The sequence below is a fragment of the Odocoileus virginianus genome, chromosome 17 (genome assembly GCF_023699985.2).
Source record: "Odocoileus virginianus isolate 20LAN1187 ecotype Illinois chromosome 17, Ovbor_1.2, whole genome shotgun sequence".
In the NCBI taxonomy this organism is placed as follows: domain Eukaryota; kingdom Metazoa; phylum Chordata; class Mammalia; order Artiodactyla; family Cervidae; genus Odocoileus; species Odocoileus virginianus.
Genome location: NC_069690.1, coordinates 18,079,535 through 18,096,934, shown reverse-complemented (window position 1 = coordinate 18,096,934; position 17,400 = coordinate 18,079,535). Strand labels below are relative to the sequence as shown.

The window sequence follows — 17,400 nt, the reverse complement described above, 5'->3', positions numbered from 1 at the left end:
TTATACAATTACCTAATTCAGTCCTCATGAAACATCTCTACCAGGAAGGAGCTCTATTCATCCCATTTTACAGGTGGGGAAAATGGAAGGTCAAGGACATGGTCACTGGCCCAAACAAGCAGCTGAACCAGCCTCAGAGCACACCCCCCTGCCCCCCAATAGCCAGCAGGACCCTCTGTTTCAGCCACAGTTGGCCTCAGAGCCCCAGGAAGAGGGATGCCAGGCGCCTCCTCACCCGAATGCATAGACGTCAGCAGCTTTGGAGAAGGGCAGCTGGTCCTCGTCCTTCCCGGGGGTCATCTCCCGCACGATCTCGGGGGCCAGGTAGCACAGCCAGTCATGTGACAGCTTCAGCTGGTTCTCACGCCTGGTGGCAAGAAGTCAGGGCAAGGAGACGGCCTTGAGTGGGCAGCAAAGAGGCCCGCAGGGCACGCGTCTGCCCCAGGGCTGATCTATGTGTGTGCTCAGTCATGTCTGACTCTTTGCAACCCCATGCATGGCCCAGAACAGCAGCACTTGCCAAGGCACCTGTGCCTTGGGGGAATGTTACAGAGGAGTGATAAGCAGGTTCTTCGAGAATAGCAGGCCAAGGACAGTATTGGCCGGGAGCTGCTCCTGAGGGCGCCGATTCTCTACCCTGGGAGAGCAGAGGGCATCTCCGTGCAGGAGACGGGAACAGCCTATGGGGCTCACAACCTGGCCTGGGGCTGGCTCTCCCTCCTGGGGTCCTGAAGCTGGGGGAGTGGCCTTTCTCCTTCAGGATTCGTGGAACTAGAACCTGACGCTCCTCCGCACGGTGGGGATGGGAACCGTGGTCCCCTGCCCAAGGCAGTGAGCATACGGGGAAAATGGGGGTGAGGGGACCCAGCCTCCTCAGCTGTCAGCCTGAGAATTAAGCGCTATGAGGGACCTCAAGGTCACCCAAATCTGATTCTGAACCGGAACCACAAGGGCAGGAGCAGAGCAGACCTGGCCTTTCCTATAGGGCGGGCTGGCCCTTGGCCACCGTCGGCAAGAGTGCCCAGGCCTCAGGCCCAGCAGCACTGCCCCAGTCTCTCTGGACGCCCAAGGCCAACTGACCGTCCCTCTCGCACGACACCCGAGATCCCGAACAGCCCGAAGTCTGTGATGACCACTTTGCCGTTGTCGTAGAAGACGTTCTTGGATTTCAGATCTTTGTGCACGATGCCCTTGGCGTGGAGGTACCCCATGCCCTGGAAGACAGACAGCCTCACGTCAGGGGCAGAGGGAAGATGGACGATGATGGCTTAGCTTTTACCCTGGGCCAGGCCCTGAGCCAGAGACCTTACCCCAGGCCCCTCATTTAACCTTTGCAACCCTATGCAGTGTGACTGTCTCCTTTCACAGAGGAGGAAACCCAGCCTCAGAGACAGGAAGTCCCTTGCCCCGGGTCACACAGTGGTGAAGCAGCACTGCTGAGATCTGGTTCCAGGCCAGTCAGCGCTGCTGCCGTGTCACCACGCTGCCCGACATCCACCTTATACTCAGATGAAGTGTAGAAAGGGGGAATGGGGGCTCTGGGGGAGGGGTGGTCAGGAAGTATATAAAGGTTCACTGTGATGCTACCCTCCGTTTTTGTTTTCTTTCTTTTTTAATTTTTTGGCCACGTTGTGAGGCATGTGGCATCTTAGTTCCCCAACAATGGATCAAACCCGTGCCCTCTGCATTGGAAGCATGGAGTTTTAACCACTGGACCTCCAGGGAAGTCTCTACCCTCTGGGGTAAATCATAGAAGACCCAAGGGTCTAAGGTCTCATCAGGCTTTGCACGGCTAGCCTCACCTCTCAGGCTGAGCAAAGGCTTGGGGTGGGCCTGGGGACAGAGCGGAATTCCCACAGAGGGAGTCCCCGAGCTCAGGTGGTCCCGCTGCCCGCGCTGCCGTAGAAGTCCTGGACTAAGACTGAAATCCAGCCCAGATGATTCTCATTCACTGTGTGGCCTTGGACTCGACTTCTGAGCCTCAGTTTCCTCATCTGCCAAGTGCCAGGTCAGGGCTGGGGGATTTCAAACCAACGCCCTATTTGCACCAAACGCTGACTGGCCAGGCACGCGGGACGTGGGTGACCTGATGCAGGCACGCTCTCATCCGAGGCCAAACCGAGGACTTCCGGGTACCCTGATGCGCTTGGGAACAGCGAGAGGGGTACGCGATGCCACAATTGAAGTGGGCATCCTTGCCGGGTCAGAAAGAGGCACATGCAAACCCACCTCCCTACCTCCCACATCAAGGGTGCCTCACACGAGAAAAATCTCCCTGCCTTCACAGGTATCTCGGGGTGAGGAGGGGAGAGGTCAACAACAAGCCCCATTGAGGAAGAGAAGGAACAGACTGCAAGGCAGAAGCAGACAGAACTCAGCCGGCCCCAGAGCTTGGACCAAGTGGGGCCGGAGCTCATCAGAGAAGAATGTACACAGGCAGATGCTCTTCTGTAAGAGACGGGAGGCCATGGGGTTCACCGTGGCCGCTTCCCTCAGGCCTACTGAGAGCTGTCATCCCACCACGGAAGCGGGGAATTTTCAAAAAGGGTGACTTACTCTCTCCCAAAACTCCACCCTGAATGTAAGACGATCCCCCTTAAAATATCTGCCCACTTCCCAAACCAAACCAAGAGCCAAAGACCACACCTTGGGTTGAACAGGGACCTGCTGTGTGACCGGGGATAAGTGGCTGCACCTCTCTGAGCCTTGTTAATAAAACAGGTGCCACAGCCTCAAACAGCCAGAGATAAGATAGAAAGTGCCCAGGTCTGCAACACAAACTCTCCTCCCTTCCTATAATTTCACAACACTTCAGGGGTGGCCCCCCAAACCCTCTAACCAAAGGTCTGCTGCTGCTGCTGCTGCTAAGTCACTTCAGTTGTGTCCGACTCTTGCAACCCCATGGACGGCAGCCCACCAAGCTCCCCCATCCCTGGGATTCTCTAGGCAAGAATACTGGAGTGGGTTGCCATTTCCTTCTCCAGTGCATGAAAAAGTGAAAATGAAGTTGCTCAGTTGTGTCCAACACTTCGTGACCCCATGGACTGCAGCCCACCAGGCTCCTCCGTCCATGGGATTTTCCAGGCAAGAGTACTGGAATGGGTTGTTGCCAAGGCCTTCTCCGAACCACAGGTCAAGACCCCATTATTATATTTTGAGCCTCAAAGTATCAGAGATGCATACAAAAGGAAGTGGCTTAGAAGTTCCCAGAAGCAGGGGGATGGGGAAAATAAATGAGCCAGCAGAGAGCTTGCTTCTGGCTCTGCAGCTCCAAAATCTTTGAGCAACTTCTACCCTGGAATCTTCCAAATGACTCATTCAGCCGAATTCAGCCAAACTCAGCACCCAGACTCCCCCAGTGTCCCGACAATAAGGAGACACAACAGTTTGGGGGAGCAGGGCCTAGCAGGTCTGGGGATATCACAGAGTAGGTATAACACTGCAGCTCCCCTCAACTTCTCTGTGATGAGACAGACTAGAGATGAAGGCATACATGTGATATTTTGGTTTGGGGTGGGGGGCTGCAAAAGTTTAATGCTTTCATTTGTGGATGTGTAGTCGCTAAGCTGTGTCTCTCTTTTTTTGTGTGACTCTTTTTCTGATCCCATGGACTGTAGCCCACCAGCCTCCTTTGTCCATGGGATTTCCCAGGCAAGAATGCTGGAGGGGGCTGCCATTTCCTTCTCCAGGGGATCTTCCTGATTCAGGGATTGAACCTGCGTTTCCTGCACTGGCAGGTTGATTCTTTACCACTGAGCCATCAGGGTAAGCCCATGCGTTCGTTTTGCCATATGGAGATGTCATGGAGAAATCTCGGTGTTTCTAAATGTCACTGAGATTTTTATCTTTTCCTTTCCAGTGATGCGCACACGTGATGGATGGAAGGAGGGAGGGAGAAAAAAAGAAAAGCAGCAAAACTGAAGACAGGACAGGGACAAAAACTTGGTGGGAGCTGGTTTTGCTTTTCTGCAAAAACAAGAACCAGGAAGAGGAAGCCCATCCAGCCCTGATGGAGTTTCTCTCAGACCCTGTCTGCTGCTAAATAAAGAAACAAATAAGCGTTTCTTTCACTTTTGTTTAATTACTTGGAAAAGATAGAAGCAAAAAAAGAAAAAGGCTGCCTGATTTGAGCCTGAGGGCTTGTCTGCATGAAACTTAGATTCAGAAACCTTAAGGCAGAACACTGGCCCCAAGCCTGAATCAATTCTAACAGACTCTCACCAAGCGCTAGTGGCCCAGGGCTCAATGCTCTCTCCATGGATTATCCCAGTTTATCTTTGCACAAATCCAGTGAGGGAGGTGACACAGGCAACCCCATTTTACAGGGGAGGAGGCCAAGGCTCAGAGAGGCTAATCAACCTGCCCGAAGTCACACAGCTATATCTGTATCAACAAGATTCAAACTCAGGTCATCTGTCTTTAAAGCCCACTGCATTTCTCCAGTGTGTTCAACTCCCAGCAGACAAGACAAAGAAAGAGGGAAGGAGATGGGGGTCCTACCCATGAGGCACCCCAGCCAAAGGGGGAGACAGAACAGCCACCACCGCCAGCCTGACACCGGCAGATGGATCGGGGGACAGCTAGGACCTCTGGAACCTTTACCTTAATGATCTCCTGGGCGATCTGCCTGGTCTTGTTGATGTCCAGAGATGTCTTGGGGTCCCTCACGAATGAGTGCAACGTCCGTCCCTTGCAGAAGCTGTGAAGAGTGGAGGGTCAGGCAGAGATCTGGGGCCCCGTGCAGCCTGACCTCAGCCCTTGGGGAACCGGGGAGAGCTGTGCCCACCAGCTCCATCCCTTGGACCCTGGGTGCCAGAATCCTTCTTGACCAGCCTGATGCCATTCCTTCTTTGTTTTATTTTGGTTGCACTTCATGGCACATGGGGACCAGGGATCGAACCCTGCCTTGTCATGGAAGCACTGTGTCTTAACCACTGGACCACCAGGGAAGTCCCCTTGATGCTCATTGCTGCAGGGGCCCGGCCTGAATGGGCAAGAACACACATCCCCTGGGACCTCTAGCCCACCCACCATAGAACAGGAAATAGCTCACTAAGTTATGTTTAAGGATTGTTCAATCGTGTCCAACTCTTTAAGATATACAGTCCATGGAATTCTCCAGGCCAGAACACTGGAGTGGGTAGCCTTTCCCTTCTCCAGGGGATCTTCCCAACTCAGGGATTGAACCCAGGTCTCCCACATTATGGGCAGATTCTTTACCAGCTGAGCCAGACATTCAGAGCAGTCTACCTGTTCTCGTGGTTCGAGGCAGGAACTCGCCCACTCAAAGTCACCCAGGGAAGAACCTGGCCTTTTCAGGTATGACCGGGCAGCATCAGGGCTCTGGGAGCTCCATAATGACTTTCATGATCGTGCTGTTTTCTGATCACGGGGTTTTTAATGACAAGGCAGAATGGGCCCTGGAGCAGGGGCAGGGGCGGGGGTGGCTATCGGGGTGTCAGAGTGATTATATTAGATAAGGGGCTTGTATGTTGGAGTCCCTACCTGTACTGACTCCTAAAACCTGGGGTGAGGGACTTCAGTGGTTAAGAATCCGCCTTGCAATGCAGGGGACTCAGGTTCGATCTCTGGTCAGGGAACTAATATCCCACAGGCCATGAAACAACTAAGCCGGCACACCACAATGAAAGATTCCGTGAGCTGCAACTAAGACCCGACACAGCCAAATAAATACATAAACATTTAAAGCAAAACCTGGAGTGAGGAAGGACTTAAGAGAGAATGGGTCATTTCATTGCTGCTCCAGGGAGAAGTTGACTTAAGCCATCTGAGGAAGGGGCTAGTTTTTAGGAACCGTCTCCAACGAGATAAGATTCCTCGACCTTCAGGGTCTGGAGTATCGGTTGATGGTTACTTTTCCATGTTCCAGCCCCCTCAGCCATGTTAAATGTTTTGTTAATGTTCTTTTATTCTTTTACTGTATGTGCTAAGTAGCTTCAGTCGTGTATGACTCTTTGTGACCCTACAGACTGTAGTCCACCAGGCTCCTCTGTCCATGGGATTCTCCGGGCAAGAATACTGGAGTGGGATGCCATTTCCTCCTCCAGGGGATCTTCCCGACCCAGGAACTGAACCCACGTCTCATGTCTCCTGCATTGGCAGGCAGGATCTTCACCACTAGTGCCACATTCCCTTTAAGCAGACTCAGATCTCTCACGGGACTGGGTGGATGAGAGAGAGACGGAAGGCTGAATGATGGACAGCGCTGAGGCTCGGGTCTGAGAGATGCTGAGAGTCTCCTGCATTGGCAGGAGGGCTCTTTACAACCAGTGCCACCTGAGAAGCCCTTAAAAACATGAGTGATACAAATGCCTTGATTCGAATGGAAGGCATGATAAGGAACTGTTTACAGTACCCACCTTTTTACAGAAGCACCCAAGTAGGGTGGGAGGAGACTGGTTTTCACTTTGTACTTTTCCGGACCATTTGAATTTTCTCTGTCTTTAGGTATCCTTTCATTTATTTATTTATTTAATGTCAATGGGGTTATATGATGGGGAAGTTAAACTCCATTTTGGGGGTTTCTTCTTTTAAGATTTTTTTTAAAATTTACAATTTTTAAAGGCTTTATTGAATTTGTTACAATATTGCTTCAGTATTTGAAAATTTGTTTTTAACTGGAGGGTCACTGCTTTACAATGCTGTGTTGGTTTCTGCCATGAAGCACCGTGCATCGGCGGTAAGCATACATATGTGCCCTCCTTCTTGAGCCTCTCTCCTACCCACACTCCATCTCACCCCCTAGGTTGTCACAGAGCACCCGGCTGAGCTCCCGTATTGCAGAGCAACTTCCCATCAGCCATCTATTTCACACATGGTCGTGTATATGTGTCAGTGCTGTCCTCTCAATTCGTCCCACCCTATCCTTCCCCTGCTGCGTCCACAAGTCTATTTTCTATGTGTCTCCATGCCTGCCCTGCAAATAGGTTCATCAGGACCGTTTTTCTCGATCCCATATATATGCATTAATAGACAATATTTGGTTTTCTCTTCCTGACTTACTTCCCTCTGTGTAACAGGCTTTGTCTTTTTGGCCCTGAGGCATGTGGGATCTTAGCTGCCTGACCAGGTATCGAACTCGCACCTGCTGCACTGGAAGGCGAAGTGCTAACCCCTGCACAGCCGGGGAAGTCCCAGCTTTTTCCTTTGGACCGCTCTACAAGAAAACGCCCTCCAGCGGCATGCAAATAAGCAGGCCCCCGGGGAAGGGGCGGGGGCGGGGCCGGGTTACCTGGTGATGATGGCCAGGTGGGGCGGGTTCATGCAGGCCCCCATGAAGAGCACCACGTTCTCGTGCCGCGTCTGCCGGTAGTTCATCACCTCCTTCTTGAACAGCTTCAGGTGGTCCTGGTTGTGGCCGTCCATCTCCAGCAGGCGGATGGCCACCTCGCCGTGCCAGCGGCCGCGGTGCACCCGGCCCCAGCGGCCCTGCCCGATGGGCTCACCCAGCTCCACCTGCTCGAAGGGGATGTCCCACTCCTGCAGGTACACGCTGGTCTGGCTGGCCTTGCGCGAGATGGGGCCCCGCCAGGGCCGGCGGGAGGTCGGCAGGTCGTCCACCTCGTCCTCGTCGTCTTCGGCCTCTGACTTGCCGGCCTCAGGCTCCTCGGCCTGGAAGGAGAGGAGGAGGGAATAGAAAGGGTGGCAGACCTGGGGGCAGGTGCCTGCCCTCCCCCAGGACCCCCACCAGGTCGGGGAACAGAGGGGTCTGGGGTCAGGAGGCCTGGGCTCTAGTCCCAGCTCTGTGCAGATTTCATGTGCGAAGTGGACGGATCACTCAGCACCACACAGTCTCAATGTCCTAATCCACAAACTACGGAGCGTGGCCCTTCTTCCCGCTAACGTTTCAAGACGCACCTAGGAGCAATTCCTAATCGCTGGGGAGGAACACTAACACTCACCCTTCTGGATATGCTTTTATATTTTTTTTAAATATTTATTCATTTTATTTATTTGCCTGCACCAGGTCTTAGTTGCAGCATGTGGGATCTTTTTTTCTGTTCTGTTTTTAGTTACAGCATGCAGGAGTTTTAGTTGTAGCATGCGAACTCTTAGTTGCAGCATGTGGGATCTAGTCCCCTGACCAGAGATCAAACCTGGGCCCCCTGAATTGGGTGTGCAGAGTCTTAGCCACTGGAAAACCAGGGAAGTCCTACGCTTTTGTTTAAACAGTTTGAGACTCTCCTCTGTGTGCTGTGCTGTGCTAAGTCATTCAGTCCTGTCCGACTCTTTGGGACCCAGCCCGCTAGGCTCCTCTGCCCACGGAATTTTCTAGGCATTTCCTACTCCATAGGATCCTCCCGACCCAGGACCAAACCCATGTCTCTTGCATCTCCTGCTTTGGCAGGTGGAGTCTTTACCCCTAGCACCACCTGGGAAGCCCATGACTCCTCTGGGCAAGAGTAAATCAGTCTGTTGAGGATCCATAAGCCACCACACTTGCCAGGCGCAGGTGACCCTGGTTCAGGGGTCAAGGCAGCAGTCCTTGGCCCCAGCTACAATCAGAATCACCCAGGAATCTTTGATAACATCCAACTGCCTGGCCCCACCCCTGACTGAGAGAAAGTCTCCTGGGCTGGGGCCCAGGCCTCTCAGCTGGAGGTGGAAACCACAGGAATGAAGCGCTTACTTCAGCCTCAAAAAACAGAAAAGCAAAAGGAAGCTTGCTTTGCAGCACTCCTCACTGCTCTCGCTGCCTTGCACACTGCCTTGCACACTGCCCGCGTCTGCTGCAGCAGGTGGGCACCGGGGACGGCGCCCGCCAGAGCCGGCAGCCCACGCACTCCCAGATGCCTCCACGCGCTGAGCCGGGGAGAGAGGAAAGAGACGCTCCGTCTACGGCTCGCGTGTCGCTATCACTCACCTCCACTTCACGATCTTCCGACACATCTGCTTTTGGCTGGTCGTCGAGCCTAAGAGTAAAACAGGGTTTATCAAGGAGGACTCAAGGCCGGGCAGCTTGGCTCCCAGCTGGGCAGGGGACGCCCCATGTGAGGTCTGAGAAAGGGGTGCCAGGCCTGGACCCTTCCTTTGACTCACTTGGCCACAGGGGAAGGTGATCTGGATGCTGTGGAAACATACAGCAGGCTGAAGGACAGACCCCACTTCCCTTTTCTGGCCTTGGCCTTCCCCAGGCTGAACTTGAGGGTGGTGCAGGCCGAGGGGTGGACAGTGACCATCAGGGGCCTTTCAAATCTGACAGCTAGTATGAGGTTCCGAGCACGGGCACAGGATTTGGAATTCTACTTGGGGACTGCATCCATTACTCGCTAAGCTGTGTGACTTAATGCAATTTCTTAACCTCTCTGAGCTGATTCCCTCATCTGGATGTCAAGGATGACACCTACTTTACACCTGGCTGAGAACTCTACACAACAAGGTGAGTCAAGTGCTCGGCGTGGCCTGACCGAAAAGGGCTCCTTGACGCCCAAGGAGTGTCATGAACAGGAGCTGTATTATCAGACTTCTCTAAGGCTGAGTGCCCTTCGCCCAGCCCTCCTGGGTCACTAGACAGCTCCTGTTGCACAGGCAGCCCACCCAATGCTAACTGCGCTGACAGGGCAAATATAACCCTGTGGCTGAGTTAAATGGATCACAGGGTGAATTAGCCCAGGGAGTGCTCCATCTGGCTGCCCAGGTCCATGGTAATTAGAGGGTCAGAGATTGAAACGTGGAGGTGGAACACGGCCCTGCGCAGGGAGCCCTGCCCAGGGTTATGTGGCAGCCTGGACGGGAGGGGTGTTTGGGGCTGGGGGTTGGAGAATGGATACACGGAATATGTATGGCTGAGTCCCATTGCTGGCCACCTGAAACTATCACCACACTGTTCATCGTCCATACTCCAATATAAAATGTAACAAAAATATTAATAAAGGTAGGTGAAGGAGGTGGTCAGGGATGTGGGTCCAGCTTTAACAAGTCCCCAAGGAGGAGAAAGTGCACGATGCCTACCGGGAACTGTCTGCTCCATCGGTGAACGGCGCTGCCTGTGGAAATGCCGAAATGTCTGGAGGAAACGGAAAAAAAAATACGAGGCATGAGACCCGTTCCCACTGCCCCTGGAGACAAGGGCAGAGGTGCTTCCCCAGCAGCCCCTCCCTGGGCCGCACGCGGGCTCTGGGGCCACTTCCACGAGCTTTTCCTAAAACAGAACGCAGAGAAGCCTCCGTGGCACTTGGTTTTTCCCACACGGCTCTGCCCTGGGCAGGGACTCCAGGCGGGGTGGAGGCTGAGACTTCTCAGTTGCTTGAGGCCCCTACAAGTTAGTGGTAAAAGCAACTGGGCTCCTACTGACTGGACGTGTGGGCCGGACCCTCCTCCTCACCTCTGAGGCAGGGGCTGCTGGCTGCAACAACCCTTGAAGGCAGCAAGACCCTCGGGCTAGCAGAGGCCCAAGGCCAGACTAGCAGGTGGCTCGTTAGCGACACCGGGCGCCTGGCAGGCACTTTGGGTGGGAGCCAGAGACCCCATCCCCTCATCCTCCAGCTTTGGTGGCTGGTGGACAGAAATGCACAGTCCACACATCAGGGACCCCGGGATGGGGCAGCTGGCACTGACCCCTGAGCCGGTGGCTTTCCCAGTTTCAGCACCAAAAGCCCCCCATCCGGAGAATACTGGGCAGATGGTTACCCCAGCGTGGGGCCACTGTGGCAGAAGCCAACTCTCCCTGCCTCCCCGTGGCTGCTCCTGCGGCCGGCTTCTCTCTGTTCTCTCTGGTCACTTCTCATTGCACTCGGAGAGGCTAGCAGCCTCAGGGCTGGGTGGGCCCTTCACCCCCTTTCGCAGCAAAAGAAGAGATTGGAGGTGGCGGTGGTTGGAGCTAATCAGGGCCTCTCCCTGTCTGCTAGAACAAGGAGAAATCCCATCAGCCAGCAAACCTCTCTCATCTCCCTCTGGACTCTCCGCAAGGCTATCCCTGAAGCTTTCTCTATATCTCTGCCTGCATGTTCAGTCATATCTGACTCTTTGAGACCTCATGGACTGCAGCCCACCAGCATTTCTGTCCATGGGATTTCCCAGGCAAGAATAGTGAAGTGGTTTGCTATTTCCTCCTCCAGAGGATCTTCTCGACCCAGGGATCAAACCAGCATCTCCTGCATTGGCAGGCAGGTTCTTTACCGCTAGTACCACCTGGGAAGCCCTCTCAATATTTCTGGGACCTCACAGACTTGGGAGAGTCTGATAGAGGCCGTGGGTCTTCTTATCAGAGAAATGCACCCAATATCCTGTGTGTGCAATTTCTGGGGAATCCTAGACCCCGCAAGTCTCTGCCAAGGTTCCCCCAGAGACCACTACCTTGTGTCTGCAGACTGTCAAAGGCAGCCTGATGTTCCTACCCACCCAACGTGGCTCAGATGTTCCCACAGAAGGAAAACACATTCGCAGAGACAGGGTGACATGGGGTAGATGGGAGTCTGGGGAGAAACAGCACCCCAAGTTGCAGGAGGCAAAGTGCCTCTGAAGCTTCACACTTTTCCTTAAACGTTAAGAGTGTAATTTGTATTCTGCTCCAAGTGTGTCCATGTTTGTTTTAATAGAACTATTTCCTTTCTCCCCCCACCCCCAACATCTTCAGAGCAAGATGGACCCTTCTAGCAGAAAAGCCACGTTCTCCCAAAGCTTTCAAGGGTATTCCCCTGTATGTCAGCCTAGAGCAGTAACCAGGCAGGCTCTTGGAGGGGAACCACGGGAAATAATGGGTGTGAATCCTCTGTATGTCAGCCTAGAGCAGTAACCAGGCAGGCTCTTGGAGGGGAACCACAGGAAACAATGGGTGTGAATCCCCTGTATGCCAGCCTAGAGCAGTAACCAGGCAGGCTCTTGGAGGGGAACCACGGGAAACAATGGGTGTGAATCCACAGAGGCAGCTCAGGGAGCCTGGCCCTACCCCCAGCCGACCTGCACGGCCTGAGAAGCCACCTATAAGAGCTGACAAATGCTCTCAGTCACTCCCCTAATGGAGCTGGGATGGGGAATAGGAAGGCCTGGGATTACCAAAATACCATGACTTCAAGACAGGCCCGTTTAATCCAGGGAAAAACAACCTTCATGTGACTAACCTCAGAATTAAAGCCACAGATTACTTATACTATTGCTTGTCACCTCCAATTAGAGAAGTAAGTATTAAGGAGTATAAACTCCTTAGGGGCAGGAATATGGTCAAATGCAAAGGTTGGCACATAGTAGGTGTGCAAAACAATTTCTGTGGAAGGAAATTAATGAGAACGTCTGACTAAAGTTTTCTTTCAACTTTCTGCACGGCAGGCATTTCCAACAATGGCCAGTAGATGGCGCCGTGCAGCAAGGCTCGGGAAGGAAAGACGGCCAAATAAATGAAGTCTGCAGACCTTCCCAAACTGGCATCCCCTTCTTTAAGAAAGGGTAGTAGTTTCCTTGCCATTATGTAGAAGATGATATCTTGTCAGATGCTCATAAGGCATCAGCAAAAGGTCCTCTCCCCTTATTCTGCAAACTGGGTTTCCACCTCTTCCTGGCTGTGACCCTGGACAAGTTGCCAGCACGCAGCCTCTGCAAAGAGGCAGGGGAGGGTGGATGCCCAGGGTCCTCGTGGTAAGGCGCTGCCCCTGCGAAGGGCTGGCTTCAAGGCTACTGACTCTGCCCCCTTGCCCACCCTCAACAGACAGCTCTCAGAGCAGATGGGTGTGAGACACAGGTCCTCAGGGAGAGAGCTGGACAGAGGGTCACAGCAAGCGACAGTTAGTGGAACCATGCGAAGGACTCACCTGGGAAGATAAACTGCTGTCTATGATGAATGAAGTAGGCAGCTTTAAACAGAAGAGGAAGTGAGTCACACACAGGATAGCAAACGCAGCTAGGGAGCGGGAACAGAGGCAGGCGCTCGGGGAGAGGGGCTGGTTATAAGGCTGGGGCACCCCTGCCCCACCTGCCCTGTCACAGGTGGGCCTGGCCAGGACGGGGCGCTCCATGCAGGAAGGAGGAAAAGAGCTGGGAGAAAGTGGGTGCTGGCAGGAGCCCCCAGGAGTAAGGGAACTTGCACTGGAGGACTGGGGTTCGGAGACCCAGTCTCGGGGGCCACCCTGCTGCAGAGTCCTGGCCCATTCCATTCACCTCCCAGCCCTCTTCTCCTCTGTGAACTGCGCATGAGCCCAGGAGGGCAAAATTGAATGGGGAGAAAAACCAAGATTCTGAAACACTGAACAGTGCTGTGTGCAGGAGAAGGGACAGTCCACCAACCCACGTTCACACCTGGAGTTACTGAGGCTTCTGCCACTCAATATCATCCAAAAAACAACCTTCCTCCAGGGTTAGCCTCAGACATACACGGAGGTGCTCCCGCACAGTATGGAGTGGGTGGACTATAGGAGGAGGTCCCATCCCACATTAACCACCAGCCCAGCCCAGCCCAGCCCATGACCAGAGAGAGGGCTCCGTGCAGGGTACAACGCGGGCCCAGCCCGGGACATCAGGGAAGCTAAGAAGCTCTGGCTGATGTCACACAAAGGACTTTTTCAGTGACTCTTGTTTTTCCAACAGGCCCCTCCTTTCAGAAAAAGCCTTTTCTTTCCTTTCAAACTAGGAGGTTCAGCAAAAGGCCTGGTTTCAGAGCAACACAATGACAGAGCAGAACAGAGGAGTAATCACGTGGCCATCACTGGGTCGCAGGAGGGAGGGGCGGGCTGGGGACGATGCATTAGTGTCGGGAGATGGCCAGCCACATGCATGTTGAGGCAAAAAAGAAGAAAGATTCCTAAAATATCTCACCACCACCCCCAAAAGAAATCCCTGGGACCCTGGGGAGATGAGGCTAGAGGGGTCCCCTGGCACAGGAAAAGCCATGCCTCTGTCCTCCTTGGCCTGGAACCCTGGGGACTGGTGACAGGTGGGGCCAGGCCTGGAGTCCACAAGCTGAAGCTGGCAACCAGCCTGGCTGGGCCCGGAGCAAACTGGGGCAGCCCAGCTGCCCTCCTTCCCTGAGCTTGAAACATGCTGAGGGCCGAGACCGGTTTCGAGGGGCTGCCTGGGAGGCCAGGGCTGGGGCTCAGTCCTGAAGGAGGCCAGTGGGCTTTGTTCTGCTCCCTGGGGAGGTGGGACATGCCAGGCCTGGCTGAGTGGCAGGATCCCTGTCCCTATAGACCCAGGGCAGCCGGAACCATGGTCAGAGGTCAGCTCGGCTCTGGCACACACCCCTGGGTGGACTTCACGGCCTCACCCACAGAGTGGGGATAACCTAACTCCAGCCTCACAGAGTCTCTTGTTTTATAGAAAAGGGAACAGAAGTGCCCCCTTAAGCAGCTCGTCCAGACACAGAGCAGGTAAGCCATAGAGCCCCGGATTCCTTCGCCCTGGCCTTCTGGGCTCGCCCCAGGTCTCAGTGCTGCCTGCCCTGTTTCTCAGGAGCCCAGAAGCCCCAAGGAAGTGAACAATGCCCCTGAGAAGCCACCCCACACACAGGAGGGCAGCCTGGGGACTAGGTCAAGACCCAGGCTTTGCATCAGGCAGACTTGGCTTTGATCCTGGCTCTGCTGCTTACAGCTTGGGGTCAGCCACTTACTCCCTCTGAACCTCAGTGTCCCCATCTGTAAAATGGGTACAATCACAGCAGGTTTAAATATGGTGAAACACTCAGTGTTCAGCTACTGGTCTTAGCGGTGGAGACGGTTTGGCTTTGAGTCAGCCAGGAAGGGCAGAGAAGGGACATGCAACCCCATCCCTCAGGCCCAAGAAAGCCCCAAGGTGTGGTACCTGGGAAGTTGAACCTGCCATCCCGCTGGCCAGGCGAGGGGTTGGGGGGCGTGGTGGCACTGGATGGGTTGGACGACGCTGGGAAGGGCGCAGGCGAGGAGGGCGTGGAGGACGTAGTGGAGGATGGGTTGCTGCTGGAGTCTAGGTGGTTCACGGCTGGAGGGTGCTCCTGCAGGGCCAGAGACAGGGGGCGTGGCAGGGACCACCCAGCCCAGCCTGCCCACCCACCCCTCCCCACCTAAAAAGGAGGAGGTCAGCCAGGGTGTCCTGGCATTTTACGGGTGTAACGTCAGAGGGAAGACGGCACGGGGAGACCTGCACCTCAACGCCTGACCCCTGCAGGGCTCCTCTCATCTTTCTCTTTTCAGCTCAAACATCCTTTCCTCCAAGAAGTCCTCCCCCCTGGTGGGAGCCAGGCTCCCCACCACCCCCCTTTTATCCTCCCAGGGCCCTGAGAACTTTTCATCAGGGCACCTGAACTATGGTTTGCCAGCTGCAGGGGTCTCGGGTGGTTTTCTGAAGACTCTCTCCACCACACTGTGTGTGTCCCAGGAAAGCAAGAGCCACATCTTGTCACACACCCAGGGCCTAGCTCTGGGCTGACCATAGAGCAGGGTCCTTTAGTGAATTAAATTCAGCCTCTGACGAGTATTTATTTAGTGGATGGTTCACAGTGGGTGGGGCTTCCAGATGACTCAGTGGTAAAAGAATCTGCCTGCCAATGTAGGAGATACAGTTCGACCCCTGGGTGGGGAAGATCCCCTGGAGGAGGAAATGGCAACCCACTCCAGTATCCTTGCCTGGAAAATCCCTTGGACAGAGGAGCCCGGTGAGCTACAGTCCATGGGATTTGCAAAGAGTCAGGCATGGCTGAGTGACTGGGTGCACACACACAGTGGGTGCCTAATAAGTGCTCCTGCCACTCAGCAGGTGGATCTGCCAGCTGGGCCACGCAGTGGTGTGGACCCTAGCAAGGCCAGAAGATCCCCTGAGGGAGGGTCACGGGGGAACCGAGTCCATGTCTGGGGGACCATGGGCCTGACCAGTGTCTCCTAGACCAAACACCAGTTCCTCAGGGGGTGGGGCAGGCTGTCCGGTTCAAAAAAGTCGGGTCTAACCTGGGTTAAAAGCTAAGCTCAGCCGGTTTCTCTCTGGCAGGCCCTCAAGGCCCTGGGATGCGGGGGGGAATTCCGGAAACCACCAAAGCCACGCAGTGGGTCTCACTGTTCAGCGACGGCCAACATCGCCTGCTGCCAGGCTAAAGAGGGGACGCTGCACCCCCTGAGCCCTCTGCCCCCTCACACACCACGCCCCAGACCCCCCATCCTGATCAGGCCAGGCCAGCCAGGGCAGGGGGTTTGTTTGAGGCAGGTTGAACCCCAGCCCAGGGTCAGCGGCTGTGTGACCTTGGACGAATCGGCCCACGCTTCTCAGCCACACGGTGTGTTGTCTGCATAAGCGGGGCATCAGCTGCGGCCTCACGGGGCTGCTCAGCGTTGAATAGAAACATTTCCTCGCTGCCAAGGCAGGCGTCAGGGGCCCGGCTGGAGCACAACCCCACAGCCCTGCCCTCCGCAGCACCCACGGGCTCCGGGCCTGCCTCTCACCCACAGGGAACCTCGCACGCAGTTTCTTCATCTCTAAAGTGGAAGTAATAAAAAATCCCTGGTGGTCCAGTGGTTAGGACTCTGTGCTTTCATTGTTGAGGGCACAGGTTCAATCCCCAGTTGGGGAACAAAGATCCCACAAGTCACAGTGTAGCAAAAAAAAAAAAAAAAAAACTATTGAAAAAAAAGGGCAGTGACATTAGCATGTGACTTTTAGAACCATTGTGGGGAGCAGATGAGTTATCAATGGAGAAAATTCTGTCCCTGACATTGAAGTACTCAGGAAACAGTGGCTCAAAATAGGGGAGGGCGCCACAACAACTGAAGCCCGCCAGAGTCCTAGAGCCGGTGCTCTGAAACAAGAGAAGCTACCGCAAGAGGAAGCCGGAGCACGCTCCACAACTAGAGTGGCCCTGGCTCGCCACAACTTGAGATAGTCTTCGCATAGCAACGAAGACCCGGCGCAGCCAAAAATCAATTAATTAAAAAATGGGGGGTGGGAGTGGGGGGTATTATCACATAACAATGATTTGCACACAAATGTGAAACCTACACAATCGCTAAACATGAGATCCCCGCAGGCTACCCTCTGGCCGTGCAACCGGGTTGCAGCATCACACTTCCCTGTGGGACCACCACCCTGGGTGTGTGTCACAGACAGGAACCCTGGGCAAGAATTCTCCTGATATGTCTCCCACCTTCTTTGTCAGTGCTTTGGGGAGGGTTCCAAAGTGGGGTTCAGCGGCTCTGTCCACCGGATTGTTGATGTCTGAGGGCACGGATTCTGTCCTCCGAAGCTTGGGTACTGTTTAAAAAGGGGGGGTGTTAAACCATCAGCAGGGAACAGGATCAAGAAAGATGCACCCCAAATCCCGAAGGTGAGGGGAGAAGGGCAGGACACTCACGTGGAAGGAAAGATATTCTACAGGCAGGGGCTTCTTTTGTACACTTGTTATGACACTTCAACCTGGTGGAGAAGGCAGGGTCAGTGCTCAGAGGCACCACACGGGGCCCTAGGACACACACAGGGGTTCGGAGGCACTGCCTG

At 54.5% G+C, this 17,400-nt stretch overlaps 1 protein-coding gene across 3 annotated transcripts in view; it reads right to left on the bottom strand.

The window, feature by feature from the left end:
* Nucleotides 1-17,400, bottom strand: part of KSR1 (kinase suppressor of ras 1) — a 166,249-nt gene that overhangs the window by 11,365 nt on the left and 137,484 nt on the right. For 2 of the 3 annotated variants that reach the window (XM_070478742.1, XM_070478743.1), the window contains exons 8-17: nt 17,258-17,319; nt 17,051-17,157; nt 14,746-14,914; nt 12,765-12,806; nt 9,973-10,027; nt 8,885-8,933; nt 7,253-7,632; nt 4,603-4,699; nt 1,081-1,214; nt 236-367 (exon numbers count right to left, since the gene is read on the bottom strand). In XM_070478742.1, the coding sequence (XP_070334843.1) occupies nt 236-367; nt 1,081-1,214; nt 4,603-4,699; nt 7,253-7,632; nt 8,885-8,933; nt 9,973-10,027; nt 12,765-12,806; nt 14,746-14,914; nt 17,051-17,157; nt 17,258-17,319 (1,227 nt within the window). The remainder of the gene's footprint in view (nt 1-235; nt 368-1,080; nt 1,215-4,602; nt 4,700-7,252; nt 7,633-8,884; nt 8,934-9,972; nt 10,028-12,764; nt 12,807-14,745; nt 14,915-17,050; nt 17,158-17,257; nt 17,320-17,400) is intronic. The other variant, XM_070478741.1, reaches the window with a different exon arrangement.